This window comes from Mustela nigripes, chromosome 1 (assembly GCF_022355385.1).
Source record: "Mustela nigripes isolate SB6536 chromosome 1, MUSNIG.SB6536, whole genome shotgun sequence".
NCBI classification, from domain to species: Eukaryota; Metazoa; Chordata; class Mammalia; order Carnivora; family Mustelidae; genus Mustela; species Mustela nigripes.
Window position 1 is genome coordinate 126,301,972 of NC_081557.1, and position 13,997 is coordinate 126,315,968.

General features: G+C 39.7%; 1 protein-coding gene across 1 annotated transcript in view; it reads left to right on the forward strand.

Annotated features, from left to right (window-relative positions):
• EDNRA (endothelin receptor type A) overlaps positions 1 to 13,682 on the forward strand; it is a 60,623-nt gene extending 46,941 nt beyond the window's left edge. The window contains exons 4-8 of the mRNA XM_059373456.1: positions 597 to 795; positions 3,939 to 4,091; positions 8,709 to 8,842; positions 9,267 to 9,375; positions 11,321 to 13,682. Of these exons, the coding sequence (XP_059229439.1) occupies positions 597 to 795; positions 3,939 to 4,091; positions 8,709 to 8,842; positions 9,267 to 9,375; positions 11,321 to 11,461 (736 nt within the window). The 3' untranslated portion in view covers positions 11,462 to 13,682. The remainder of the gene's footprint in view (positions 1 to 596; positions 796 to 3,938; positions 4,092 to 8,708; positions 8,843 to 9,266; positions 9,376 to 11,320) is intronic.
• Positions 13,683 to 13,997: the final 315 nt, after the last annotated feature.

Sequence of the window (13,997 nt, forward strand, 5' to 3'; positions counted from 1 at the left end):
GGGGGGGGGGGGGGGGGGGGCGGGAAGCAGGCTCCCCACTGAGCAGAGAACCCTATGCAGGGCTCCATCCCAGGAACCTGAGATCATGACCTGAGCTGAAGACAGAGTCTTAACCCTTTGAGCCACCCAGGGGCCCCAACAAGTACCCTTCTTAATACCCATCACCCAGCTAGACCATCCCCGCCGACCTCCCTCAAGTTTCTTTTTTAATGTATAAAGAGGAAGAAGATACAATGAGTACCAGCAGCTTTTCACTACTCCTTCATACAGTTTTTCCTCCAGTGTAAAAAAAACACAGGCTAATCTGTCTGATGCTGCCACATTATAAACTGTCACAAGATTTTGCTGAACCCCAAATGAAGATTTCAGACTTGGGCCTGCTAAAGCAACTGATTCCCAAAGGGATGAAACTCTTAAGGATCCCACTTATTTTTCACATCAGAACTCACCGAAAGTGATAAAAAGCCAATGATTCATCATTGGCCAAGGGAAAGATCTTTCCAGCATTTCTAATTTCTTTAATTTAAATAAATTATAAATTTTGTAACGACTGCTTTCCACCACAACCCCCTTCCCCCTGCCCCTTTTTTTTTCAGGTACAGAGCAGTTGCCTCCTGGAGTCGCGTTCAGGGAATTGGGATTCCCTTGATCACTGCCATTGAGATAGTCTCCATCTGGATCCTTTCTTTTATCCTGGCCATCCCTGAAGCTATGGGCTTTGTCATGGTGCCCTTTGAATACAAGGGGCAACAGTACAAAACCTGTATGCTCAATGCCACATCAAAATTCATGGAGGTATGGAGAGTATAAAGGAAATTCACTGGGGGAGGGGGAGGAGGTCTTCATGTATACTTTATCATCGCCAAGACTTGATATTTCTACAGTGCCCAGCATGGTTTACTCTTTTAGTTTGGTCACATATTCTTCAGCTGCATGAAAAGTACACGCTATGGGAGGGTTTAACTTCTTGAATAGAACTATTTTGTTTTCACTCTTACAGCACAATCGTAAACAGGACTGTTCTGCACCAAACAACTCAGAGTCTAAAACAAACGTACTCAGTGCTCACTTCGGTAGCACATGAACTGAAAGAAACTGAGAAAAAAAGATCAATGTGCTATTTGTTTTTATAATAAGCAACACAGCACAACAATTTCCATCTGACAGGCATGCTGATGGGCATTTTATGTTACTTGGGCAAATGTACAATGCTCACATTTTTTAAAAAGATAGATTAACTTAAAATAGGAAGCCATACTTACAGGTACTTACGGTCATACAATTCTGCATGTATTATACAAATGATATGAATTTGCAGAACTTTTTTTTTAAGTGTTTTAGTTAAGCGAATTCCATCTTTATTTAATACACCTGACCACATTAATGTTTTTCTGCAGACTTTAATTATGTAATTGAGTGTATTGGAAAACATGTTTAAAATGCATATTTCCTTTACCAAACTAGTCAAATGTGGACGGAGGAGAAAAACCAAAAGAATAACTTCTTCTCTTAAACCGGCATAATTTAGTGCTTTGATGTAGGTTTCATACAGCTCAGATTCCACATTTAATCATTTACAGACATCTCCAGGTATGTTTTCCTAACTTGGAAAATTCACAAAATTAGTGGTTTTACAGTTGACCAGTTTTCCTCTTTGGAAATTCTTATTTTAAATTTAAAAGTGCTCTTGAAACAACTGCCAAACTGGCAATGGTAAAATGAAGGTATTCTGTTTATCTACTGACCTTTTTATTAAGTCAGTCTCCAAAGTGAAAGAACAAAGAAAACAGCAGGAGGTTATCAGAATTTGGGAAGTGGGAATAAACCACCTAGATATTCCAAGCTAAAGTTTCAAGAAAAGAGTCTTGATATAAGAAGGGGCTTACTAATCATGTGAACCAGGCAAAATGAAAAGAGCTTTCGCAAAGACAAGTCTCTAATAAGAGTGGGCAAGCAAAGGTTGGCTATCGTAGGGTTTCAGTAAAAGGTAGGAGTTAAAACTGATCATTTTTTACATTCTGTTCCAAGTCTGAAGTTTCCAGATTCTTTTGCTCCTCTTGTTCCTTTTTTCTCATTTTATTCCCTAGTTTGTGCTCCATTTTTTCCTCCTCAACTTTGCTCTAACCTAGAGTGGAGGGAGGTCCCTTCATACCCTGGCTGATGACATTAGTTCAAAGGAAATGTGTGACCCCTTTCTCTACAGGCCTGTGCCTTGGAGGGGGCAGGGGCTCCAGCCAGACCCCTCCGGGGTCAGCTTCCAAACCCTCTGCAGCTGCTTCTGCAGCATTCATACCCAGTCAACAATGCATCTGGAAGGGGGGGAGGGGTAAAGAGTTCTGATTTTTTTTTCTTTTTTTTTTTTTTTTTTTTTTTGGTTTTTTGACTTCAGTACTGAAATCTTCTATAGTGTGATATGGAGAGGGAGATATCTGTATGAATACATCTGAAGGAACCAACTCCTTTGGTAGTTTACAGTAACTTTAGGATAGAATTCAGGGAGGGGTCTGTGAATTTAAATGGAAAAGAAATTACATATTCATTTTCACTAACTTCTAATTGGAATTTATCATTTCCTTCAGGCAATGAACGACAAGCATATTTAACAGAACCATATTTCTACTAATAGGAATAATAGACATTTTCTTGTCACAATAACAGTTGGATAATCTTGAAATATCATTTACGCTCATCGCTTTTCAACTTCTGATAGTTATTAGAACCACCATTAGATTTTTTCCCTTAACTTGTTAATAAACACCTCTATTTCTAGATCAGAATTTTCTTTTTACTATTTCAATAGCTGTGTTTCAATGTAAGTGGTTACCACTGTAATCTTACTTTTACGCATATAGAAGTGTTATTCTCAGAAAGGATTACAGTCTTCACCAGACCTTCAAAGGGGTCAATGGCATAAGAACAGTTAAGAACTTCTGCCCAGAACTTTTTTTCCTCAGAAGCCATTTATAGATTTTTAATAGACATGTTACAAGTGTAGCCTACTGGGCCTCTTTCTATATTCAGCAACTGTCCAGTTTTTCACAGAGCAGCATGATTATTTTTTACTGTGGGAACTGAGATGATACAGGAGGCCGCGTTATCCTTCGTAAATAAACAATCTGGAGAAAGAACACAGAGAAAAGCATTTCTAAGTTAGCGATTAATTTAGTGGAAGAAAGCATGTAGATATAATTTCTAATTTCCATTTTTATAGGGTACTAAATTTTCTCCTTTAAAAACACATAAAACTGAATAATCCTCTATTTACAAAGCCTGCGCACAAGGAGATAATGCTAACTGTGGCTTCAGATAAGATACTGGGCCTCAATAGTTTCCAGGTGATAGGTATTAAAGAGTGAGAAAGGGCATGGTTTTTGAGGGCTCAAACTGGCAGGCTGTAAGGTCACATAGCAAGCATACCAGGCAAAGGGTTAACTCCCAGTAACCAGAGCTGCACCGATAAGCCATTCATAACCTTCTTGTTACCAAATAAGACTCCCATTAAGTGCACTTTAACCACGAGTCAAAAGGAAACCAGGCACTAACAAAATTTTGAGGCTCATCAATAAGTAAAGATAAATACATATTCTGTATATCCCAAAATCATGCTGTATGAGCTTTGGAAGGGAATTCTATTTCTTGATTAGGGCTCTCCCACTGTGTAATTAAAACCAACTTCAGTTCATAATAAGTATCTTTGTCAGGATCATTTTTTTCGAAGTGATATTGCTTCATGGGCTTTTATAAATCCAGGATGATTTTTGGAGTTTCCAATTGAATTGAGTTTTGAGCGTCATCCCCCAAGCCCTTTGCCACAACCAGAGGGTGTGTACATAGAAACATTACTTCAGGCGTGAAAATTTTGAAGCCATCAGAGGTATTGCCCAGTAAGTTTAGATTATAATACCCCTCCGTTTCTCTCCCTTTTATTCACCTTACAGTTTTACCAAGATGTAAAGGATTGGTGGCTCTTCGGGTTCTATTTCTGCATGCCCTTGGTGTGCACTGCTATCTTCTACACCCTTATGACCTGTGAGATGTTAAACAGAAGGAACGGCAGCTTGAGAATTGCCCTCAGTGAGCACCTTAAACAGGTAAACCTCATAGGCTCGTGAAAATTTGGCCAAGACTGATTTGTCCAGACAACAGAAAGCCTATAGATACTGTATTCAGCTGATGTAGCCTCATTTCCTAAAAATAAATAAATACTGTCTTATAACTGTTTTCTTTATAGTTATAATATTAGGAATTTCTTTTGTGAAGGTGGAGAGCCTACCGACAAAAGAGGTGGCCGTGTGAGCAGGGCCAGATAGAGAGGAACTCTGATTTAGTTTGCCAAGAGTATATTCAACACATGTGTTTGTGTGTCTGTGAACTGAACTGGGCTTGTTGGAACTGTGCCAGGACACAAAGAAGCAGATAAAGTCTTGGTGCAGAAATAAAATACAAATATGAAACATTTGGGAAACAGAATCACAAGGTATGGTAGAAGTGGACTGTGTTGTGGGAAACCAAGGAGGACGTAAGACAGAGTCACAGAGATGCTTGTCATGGATGAGGGAGATTGAATTGTTCGTCAAGGATAAAGGCATTTGACGGGGAAGGAGATGACAGAGGGCATATTTCAAGTGCAAGGACAAGAGTCCAGTGAGACCATGGCATGGGCCCCACGCACTTGGGGAGTGGGGAAAAAGAGATGAACCTCATTAGAGAAACATCTCAATGTCCACAACAGCCAAACTATGGAAAGAACCTAGATGTCCATCAACAGATGAATGGATAAAGATGTTTTATACACACACACACACACACACACACACACACACACACAGTAATACTACGCAGCCATCAAAAGGAATGAAATCTTGCCATTTGCAACAACGTGGATGGAACTAGACGATATTATGCTGAGTGAAATCAGTCAATCAGAGAAAGATAATTACCAGATGATCTCCCTGATATGAGGAATTTGAGAGGCAGGGTGAGAGATTTGGGGGGGGTACGGAAGGAAAAAATGAAACAAGATGGGATTGGGAGGGAGACAAACCATAAGAGACTCTCAGTCTCATGAAACAAACTAAGAGTTGCAGGGGGGAGGGGGGTTGAGAGAGGGTGATTGGGTTATAGACATTGGGGAGGATATGTGCTATGGTGAGTGCTGTGAAGTGTGTAAAATCTGATGATTCACAGACCTGCACCCCTGGGGCAAATAAGACATTATTTGTTAATTAAAAGAAAAAAATTTAAGGTCAGACTCATTGTAGGATTTGGGATTGGGTACAGAAAAAGAGGTCAAATTTTGAAGAGCCCCAGGAAGCTGTTGTTGGTCCCCCATGCCCCTCCCCCAAGCAGCAAACAGAACAGATACAGAGGTGGCTTTAGAGGGCAAAGCTATACACTTAGACTTGCTGAGCTCTGTGGTTTGGGGCAAATTGCTTAATGTCTCTGAACCCCTAGTTTTTTATAAGATGCATATAATACCTCATCTTTCTGTACAAATATTAATTCAAGTCTTAAAAAATTATATAAAATGTATATAATAATACATCAAAGTGTATATACCATCTCATAGTAAGTACCCAGAAAATGTTTGTTAGATACTAATTCAAAGAGTAAAACTAGGACCGCCCATAAGTTCTCAGTCTGAGCAGAGAAGTATATAAGAACACCCAGCTGCACCAGAAGATAATGAGTTGTTGTTGATGGAGCCCATAAATCTGTCCTATACAATCGCCATATACAAGCACCATTCCTCATCAGTGACTCCTTTCCACTACTGTACTGATTTTTCTGAGCTTCAGCTTCTTTATCTGTAAACTGGGCATGATAGTATGTAAATTGATACCACTACAGAAATCAAAAGAATTAAGCGCATACAGGGGCTTCTGGATGGCTCAGTGGGTAAAGCCTCTGCCTTCGGCTCAGGTCATGATCCCAGGATCCTGGGATCGAGCCCCGCATAGGGCTCTCTGCTCGGCATGGAGCCTGCCTCCCCCTCTCTCTCTGCCTGCCTCTCTGCCTACTTGTGATTTCTGTCAAATAAATAAATAAAATCTTTTTTAAAAAAAAAAGAATTAAGTGCATACATATACTTTGTAAAATCTGACATGAATACAAAAGGTAGCTATTATCTTTCAGTAAAATTTAACAGAAAAAGTAGATTATGATTTTGTTCAGGCATGAATGTTTCAAGGGCTCCAAATGGGAACTATATCAAGCAATGCTGGCCTCTCCTTCCTGCAGTAGAGGTAATTAATTATAATAAATTTGTAAAAAACAAAAAGACAATGTTCTTCAGTGCTGAAATTTTCATTGATACCAAAATTGAGTCTGTTTAAGTTATGAATGGTAACTGCTCTGAGAATAACTGAACAGAATTGCCTGTGAGGATAATAGGATTCTGCTTTACATTTCCATTGCATTCTTTATGTTTCCAAAGAGCATGTTATTTGTTTGATTCCTCCAAGCACCCTGTGATATAGGCAGGACAGACTTCCTTGCACATTTGATTATGAGACTGGCTTACCCAAATGCAGATTAAAACTGAAGTCTTGGTCCTATGAGGCATTGCCTACTGTCACACCAAAAGTTGTAACAGGTTTTAACAGCAGGAGAGCAGGCTGGGCTGGAAGGCTGGAAGACCTTCCATCGGGGCCGTGGAGAACTAAACTCACAGTGAAAGGCCCTGCCACCCTTTGGCTAGTATCCTACATGGCTCCCAGTTTTGCTTCCTGCGTGGTTTTCTCGAATTTCTCTTCATTATTCTGACAACAAATTTTATCAGTTAGGGATCGTGTTTGGATGCTGGTAGCAGAGAACCCAAAATAACATTGAGTAAAACAAGTGAGGGTTTCTTCTTTCTCCCACAGCAAAAAAAATCAGATGTCACAGGTTCAGTGCTCAAGGGACTCGGAAGCCAGGGCTCTGCTCTTCTGCTGACTTTTCCGTTAGAAGACAGGAACTACAGCTCTACCTTCTCTCAGATTTCCAGGCAGCAAAAAGGGCGAGAATATAGACCATATTAGTGTTTGTGCATCTGAGGACTAGCCTCCCCTTTTTAGTAGCTTTTCCAGCAAATTCACACAGCGATTTCTACTTGATCTCAGCAGTCAGATTGTGTCAGGTGGCCTTGAAGTCGATTAGCCTGAACTCCCCTGCTGCAGCGACAAAATCAAGGATTTGTCTGATATAAGGAAAACAGGAGAAGAGGTACTGGTTAAGCAAATACAAATACCAGACTGCCATGGCAACAAATTAATAATGGGTTTTGAAGGATCGTCCTCTGAGGATTTGCTCAAGGGAGACAGCCTCTCCCCCCAGTACCCTCCTTTTCTCTTTTTCTGGTCACACTTTTCCATGAACATAAAAGGATCCTTTAAAATGAGCCTCTATTCCTACAGATAGGAACTCCTTATTTTCTCAATTGTTGCTCAGCTTGGATGTTCTCTGAAGCCATAGTCCACCCAATAACTCTTTTTTTTTTTAAGATTTTATTTTTATTTATTTGACAGAGATCACAAGTAGGCAGAGAGGCAGGCAGAGAGAGAGGAGGAAGCAGGCTCCCTGCTGAGCAGAGAGCCCAATGTGGGGCTTGATCCCAAGACCCTGGGATCATGACATGAACCAAAGGCAGAGGCTTTAGCCCACTGAGCCCCACCCAATAACTCTTAAAAGATTAAAGAACCCCAGTCCTTCGGGCTAGAGCCACAATTTGTGATGACTGCCTTGAAATCTTTTTAAACGGCTCTATTAATCATGTGGGTTTATTGTAGGCTGCCCATACTTAATGCAATATGCTTTGGGTTGAAACAACATTACCCTTCCAAATCCTGCTTTCAATCAATTTTATTTTGACATTAACTGATCCCAGTTACAGACAAGTTGCATTTTATGTTCCTAGTTAGGCTTTCACATGCATGCATTGTAACACTCAAGCATGATGCACCCAAGTGTCTGGTTGCAGATAATTCCTAACCTATGATTTTTCTGGTCCTACACAAACTCTAAAGTATGTAAACCTTCAAACTGAGGTCAGTCCAGGGTTAACATGTCCCAGTCATTCTAATCAACATTGCTGATAATCCTTTTCCCTCATCCCTCTGTTTGCAAACAGAGGTCTTTGGAAGCTACATGTCATTAATAAGAGAATTTTAAAAGCAAAAAACTCCCAATGTTAACTTTCTTCAACATAAAGAAATGGAGAAAACACATCGCTATTGGTTTTTTATCTTCTATTCCCTACTTCTGTTTTCCAAATATCTTCGTAGATTTGTTCATTCTTTATTATGTTGGGTTCAGTCACGTTGACTGCCATGCTGTCATTAAGGCTAGTTACCCATCATTGAGGCTTTTAGTTAACCACTCCCCCCATATAGTCACACACATGGGTGCACACACACGCATTCAGCTCCAGTGTTGGCTCAGCTCCAGCCAATTTCCATTTCCCTGACATCGAACTTCTGTCCTGACCCTAATAACCAGCTTGAGGCCACCATCCTTCCTGGCAGCTGCCCAAAAGAATCATTAGCAACTCCTAGATTAGAAAGTTGGACTCCAAATCTTGAGGAGATGGAGGCACTGTGAGGCACACTCTTCTGGCTCTTTTTAAAGTAATTCTTTCTCTGCTGCCTACTACTTCCTTTGTGTAGCTCTTTCCTCTAGCAGAAAAACACTAAATTTATTGTACTTTTTTCCCCCTCGCTTTCCTTTAGCGTCGAGAAGTGGCAAAAACAGTTTTCTGCTTGGTTGTAATTTTTGCTCTCTGCTGGTTTCCTCTTCACTTGAGCCGTATTTTGAAGAAAACCGTGTACGATGAGATGGACAAGAGCCGATGTGAATTACTTAGGTATGGTCCTGTGTACTCGTTAGGAAATTGGAATTTCTCCAATTGTCATGCTTATGGTATTTTTACAAAATCGTCTAGTCTACAGTCTCGTTAGCCCTAAAAATTAAAACTGCAAAGTTGATTATTTTTCTTTCGCTGACATAGCCCATGTCTGATCCCAGAGTTTGTGTGAGCCGTATCTGTAATTTTGCGGCTCCCCTCCTGGGGCTGTATGTCATGGTTTGAGCTAACCAAGTGGCAGGTATATCCGTAAATGTTCTGCAGAACTGAAACTGCCACTTAAACAAGGCCTTAAAAAAAATTCTGACTGCCACCTATAAGAAATGGCTCCTGGGCAAGAAAAATGCTTATTCTAGGGATAAATGCTAGTTAGCAGGTTGAAAACATTATCTTCTAATTATTCCACTATTTTCTTCTGTTCTAGTTTCTTGCTGCTCATGGATTACATCAGCATTAACTTGGCAACCATGAATTCATGTATAAACCCCATAGCTCTGTACTTTGTGAGCAAGAAATTTAAGAATTGTTTCCAGGTGAGACTGGTTTGCATATATCTTTTTAAGGACAACCAAGGGGGCACATGAAGTCACCAACGAGCTTGGCTAATTTCCAGTAGAGAAGTGAAAATCCTACTTTGTTACCCAGAAAGAGGATCAGATTGCCAGCGTAAAGCAATATTGTCAGAAAAATTATCTGAAAGGAAATACCAATTCAGACAACAAAATATGCAGGGGCTTGACTAAAAAGAACTAACTTAATAGCTTGTTAATTTAGTATGCTGCTTTATAAAGAAATGCTCGACTGTGAGCTCCAAGCTCCAGAGAATTCACACTAACCTCCGATTATCTTAGATGTTAACCACAGCCTCAACAAAACGTGAAGTCTGCTGTTTTAAAAAGTTTTTGCTAAATAATAGGATATTTAATAATAGCCTATGCAAGGAAAAGAAATGCTTATTGCCCTGGCCATCTGAGCTAATATAATTTCATTTGAAATCACTTTCCTTCTACTCTTCAAACTTCCTTGCAGCTAAGCCAACCCAGGTCTTCCTGAAGCTCCATGTCCTTCTTCCTGAGGTATCATCTCCCCGGTTCCTGGGACGATTAGCATGGTGTAAATCCTTACTGCATCCTTTGGCCAGGATGTTTCACTGCAGTTTATGGCACATGTTAAGAAGAGTAGTATAGAGGTCAAGGGTGCAGGATCTGGAAGCAAACAATTTTGATTTACATCACAGCTCTGTACTTGGTAACTATCTAACCCAGGTCCAGGTGATCCCCCTCCCTCAGTTCGATCATCTGTAAAATCAGATGATCACTGTGTCTATCTCATAGGTAGGATTCAGTGGGTTAATATTTGTTAAGCACTTGGGACGATAATAAGCTCTGAGTAGGAGTTTTTTTATGATTAGGGATAGAGAAAAGAGGAAAAACACCACCATGACTGCCCTCATGGGATGGACAGGAGAATAGAAGGAGATTGACATATATTTACCAAAGAATCTTACAAACAGATGAAACTAGGTATGGAAGTTCTAGCTACTACCTTTTTAAAGTCTACTTGATAATGTTTACAAGTCATGAAGTGCTCTACGAAAGATTTTGCCTGGGGAGCCTGGGTGGCTAGTCCGTTAAGCATCTGCCTTCGGCTTGGGTCATGGTCCCAGGGTTCTGGGATTGAGTCCCGCGTTAGGCTCCCTGCTCCATGAGGAGTCTGCTTCTTCCTCTGATCCTTCTCCCCACTTGTGCTCATACTCTGTCTCAAGTAAAGAAATAAAATCTTAAGAAAAGAAAGAGAGAGAGAAAGAAAGCCTCTGCCCAGGGAAGCATTGACTAAAATGCTGGTCATAATTAATCCATCATATAATCTGGAATTAATCTAATTTTAATTAATTTATATATTAATTAGAGGGGAAGGGAAAATCAAGGTACAAACTCTCAGAATTTAAACCAATCTTTGTATTAATCTTCATACAGAGGCAATATATGCAGGAGAAAGACCTTAATCCAGAGTGTCCTGGGTTCTAATTCCAGTTCTGCCTGTTTCCCCCTCTCAACCTCCTTATCCTCAGTAATAAAATGGGAAAAATAGCACCTACCACCCAAGGCTACAAGGAGAGATGAGGTATCCAAAGCAGGCAGCCACACAGGTGAGGCACACAGCAGAAATGCCAAGCCCCTCCGGACCCTTCTATACCCATGCCCACCCCAGGTCATAGGACATGCTCCCTCAGGCCAACACTGCCTTCCCTTCCACCTGGATTTGGTGAATAAATTAAAACAAGAAATAAGGGATCTATTTCTCTGCACTAGAATGGACGGTTTAATTTCTACCTAGAGATTACTCGCTCCATATTCTAGATTACTGTTCAGGTTCACATTCTCTCCTCACGTTTTGTTGGTGGGAGCCCAAGGCTTCTGTGTTCTGCTGGAAACAGGTTGGTAGGCTCATTTATTTAGACTTTGTTCCTTCCCCCAGTCCTGCCTCTGCTGCTGCTGTTACCAATCCAAAAGTCTGATGACCTCGGTCCCCATGAATGGAACAAGCATCCAGTGGAAGAACCATGAACAAAACAACCACAACACAGAGAGGAGCAGCCATAAGGACAGCATTAACTAAACATCTTAAGAGATATTCATCAGAAATCCTTCAGATTCTATTGGAGAAAAAAATCACACAGCAACTGTGTTTCCAGAAATCTTTTCTCTAATCCTTCTCCTGTGACTCAGCCCCAAACCCAGAAAAATGCTTTCCAAAACATCAGAGGGTGGACTGGTTTATGGTCACAAATTCAATGAATCTTATTTCTTTAATTTATCTAATTTACATATTGTGCTTGTTATTTACATATTCCACACTAAAAAAATGGTGGGAGTTGGCAGGAGGAAGGGAGACTGTTGGGTTAAATCAGATGGGTATTTACTACTTTTGCATGAAAACAGTCTTCCAGTATTTGACAGCTTCTGTGGAATGTCCAGTGAGAACTAGCCACTATGAAAATTTAGTGATTATGACAAGATTTTAAATTTTTTTGAATTGGCCAGATGCAGTAAGGTAAGCAATCAGGTTAATGTATTTCATGTCACTTTTTAATTTTTAAAACATCAGTTCTCAAGCTGCAGCAAATATAGGCACTTAAAGCACAGGCTGATATCCATATTGGCAGTGTAATAGCTGGTATTCAAAGAATTTTTAAGAACCTTTCTTTTCTTTTGTAATGAGGTTTCATTATAGGAGCTCTGGAGCATATTTTTATGTGAAATTTTAAAATAATGCTTGAATCAAATAGTTCTATTTTTCACAAGCCCAATCTTTTTTTAATGTAGGTATTTTATGTAAAATCAACATCATGTACTAAAATTTAAATGTGCATATCATTCAACCATACCCAAGACTTTCAGTGGAATGTATTTACATCTAAAGCACAACTAGTAGAAAAAGACAAGGTTTTTAGAAGACTTGGAAATTTTCATCGAGGTTTTTTTTTTTAAATAATAGTAACATATATGTGCACATTTGGTAATAGTAACATGTATGTGGACATTTACATATATGTACGTACATATATGTTATGCATATCACCTCATAGTCTCTTGATTTCTCTAAAAATGTTAACTGTCAGTCCAACTTTTTTGGTCATTCCCTTTTCCATATAAGAAACCATTTCAAAGTGACCAGCTGAGTTTATCACATCAGTGAGATATAATTACCCCCAAATGCCACCATGAATTTACAGTTCTTCACTTCCCTGGGTTTCCAGCATGAATCTAAACACCTCCCCCACCCCCACTCCTCACATGGTCACCATTTCAAAGGGCCCACAGTGACTTTTGCTGGGCATGTTCCAAGATGTTTACAGACTGTGAGTACAGCAGAAAATCTTTTACTGTGGTGTATATAAATATATATAAACAACTGTACATTTTTTTAGCCAATTTTTCTGTGATTGTCTTTATGGAATGTACTTGTGTGTGTGATATATGCATGTGTGTTATGGTATGTATGGATTTAGTGTAATCTAATAACATTGACCTGTAATCATACCACAGGACATACTCTAAGCGGAATCTAAGTGGTTGCTGGCCTTAGTCAGTTTTAATCTATCTGTGTCATAATTCCTGTGAACATGTCACCATTACAAATGGGATATGGGAGGCAGCATGAATGGGGACGAACCGTGGGTTAACAATAGTGTTTGTTGAGCTGGTTGATGGGTTCGTTTGATAAAACAGCATTTGGGATTGTACTTTTCCTGTGCTAGAGCAAAAGTCATTAAGTATTGAAGTATTATATTGTCTTGGTTCCTCAACTCAGTATGCTGATGAGACTGACAAGAGGTCCGATGTTTCCTATCAGACTTCACCAGACAGATTGCTGATGATAAATTAGCTAAGCTGACTTGTTGGGGCTACATTTTAGCATAGTTGTGTATAAAATGATATCAGGTTCCAGTTGATCCAATTGCAGGGCTCCTTTATGTGTTAGCAGTTGGATTCCATAACTTACTGGTGCATCATGTGCAGTGATATATACCTATAACAAAAGCCAAAGTTCACAGCATTTTGTTTAGACAACTGTCTTCTTTTTTAAGATGTGGTTGTCTCTTGCATATGAAGATACATTGCATCAGTTCAGAAAATCATAAATTCTGAATAACACACAAGCTTCAATGTGCATTTTGCTTATGGACCAGTAAGTAGCCATGGTTTACCAGAAGGAATATTTCCAGTTTTTACCTTTATCACACCCTCCCAAGCAAATCTGTAGAAATGAGCCAGAAGCCAAGGCCCCTGCATTGGCAGTGGCCCATATGTATAAAATAAAAGTTTACAGAAGCCTTGCAAGTGTCTCTTCATTTCTACATAGTTCTACACAGAAAATGTTCATTACATGAAGCCTATTGCTAATATCGTCTTAGTAATAGCTCAGCAAGCTATTTAACTTTCAGACACTTCCTAACTGTATCCTATTCGTAACCTACTTTGTCATACAGAACACTTAACTCTTTCATCCATTCCTTCATTCACATTTCCAGTATATTTTACTAAGCATCTACTTTGCCCCAGTCATTCTTCTAGGTACTAGGGACATAGCAATGAACAAAACAGGCAGAGTCCCTGCCCTCATGGAGCTAGCATTCTAGAGGAAGGAGCTG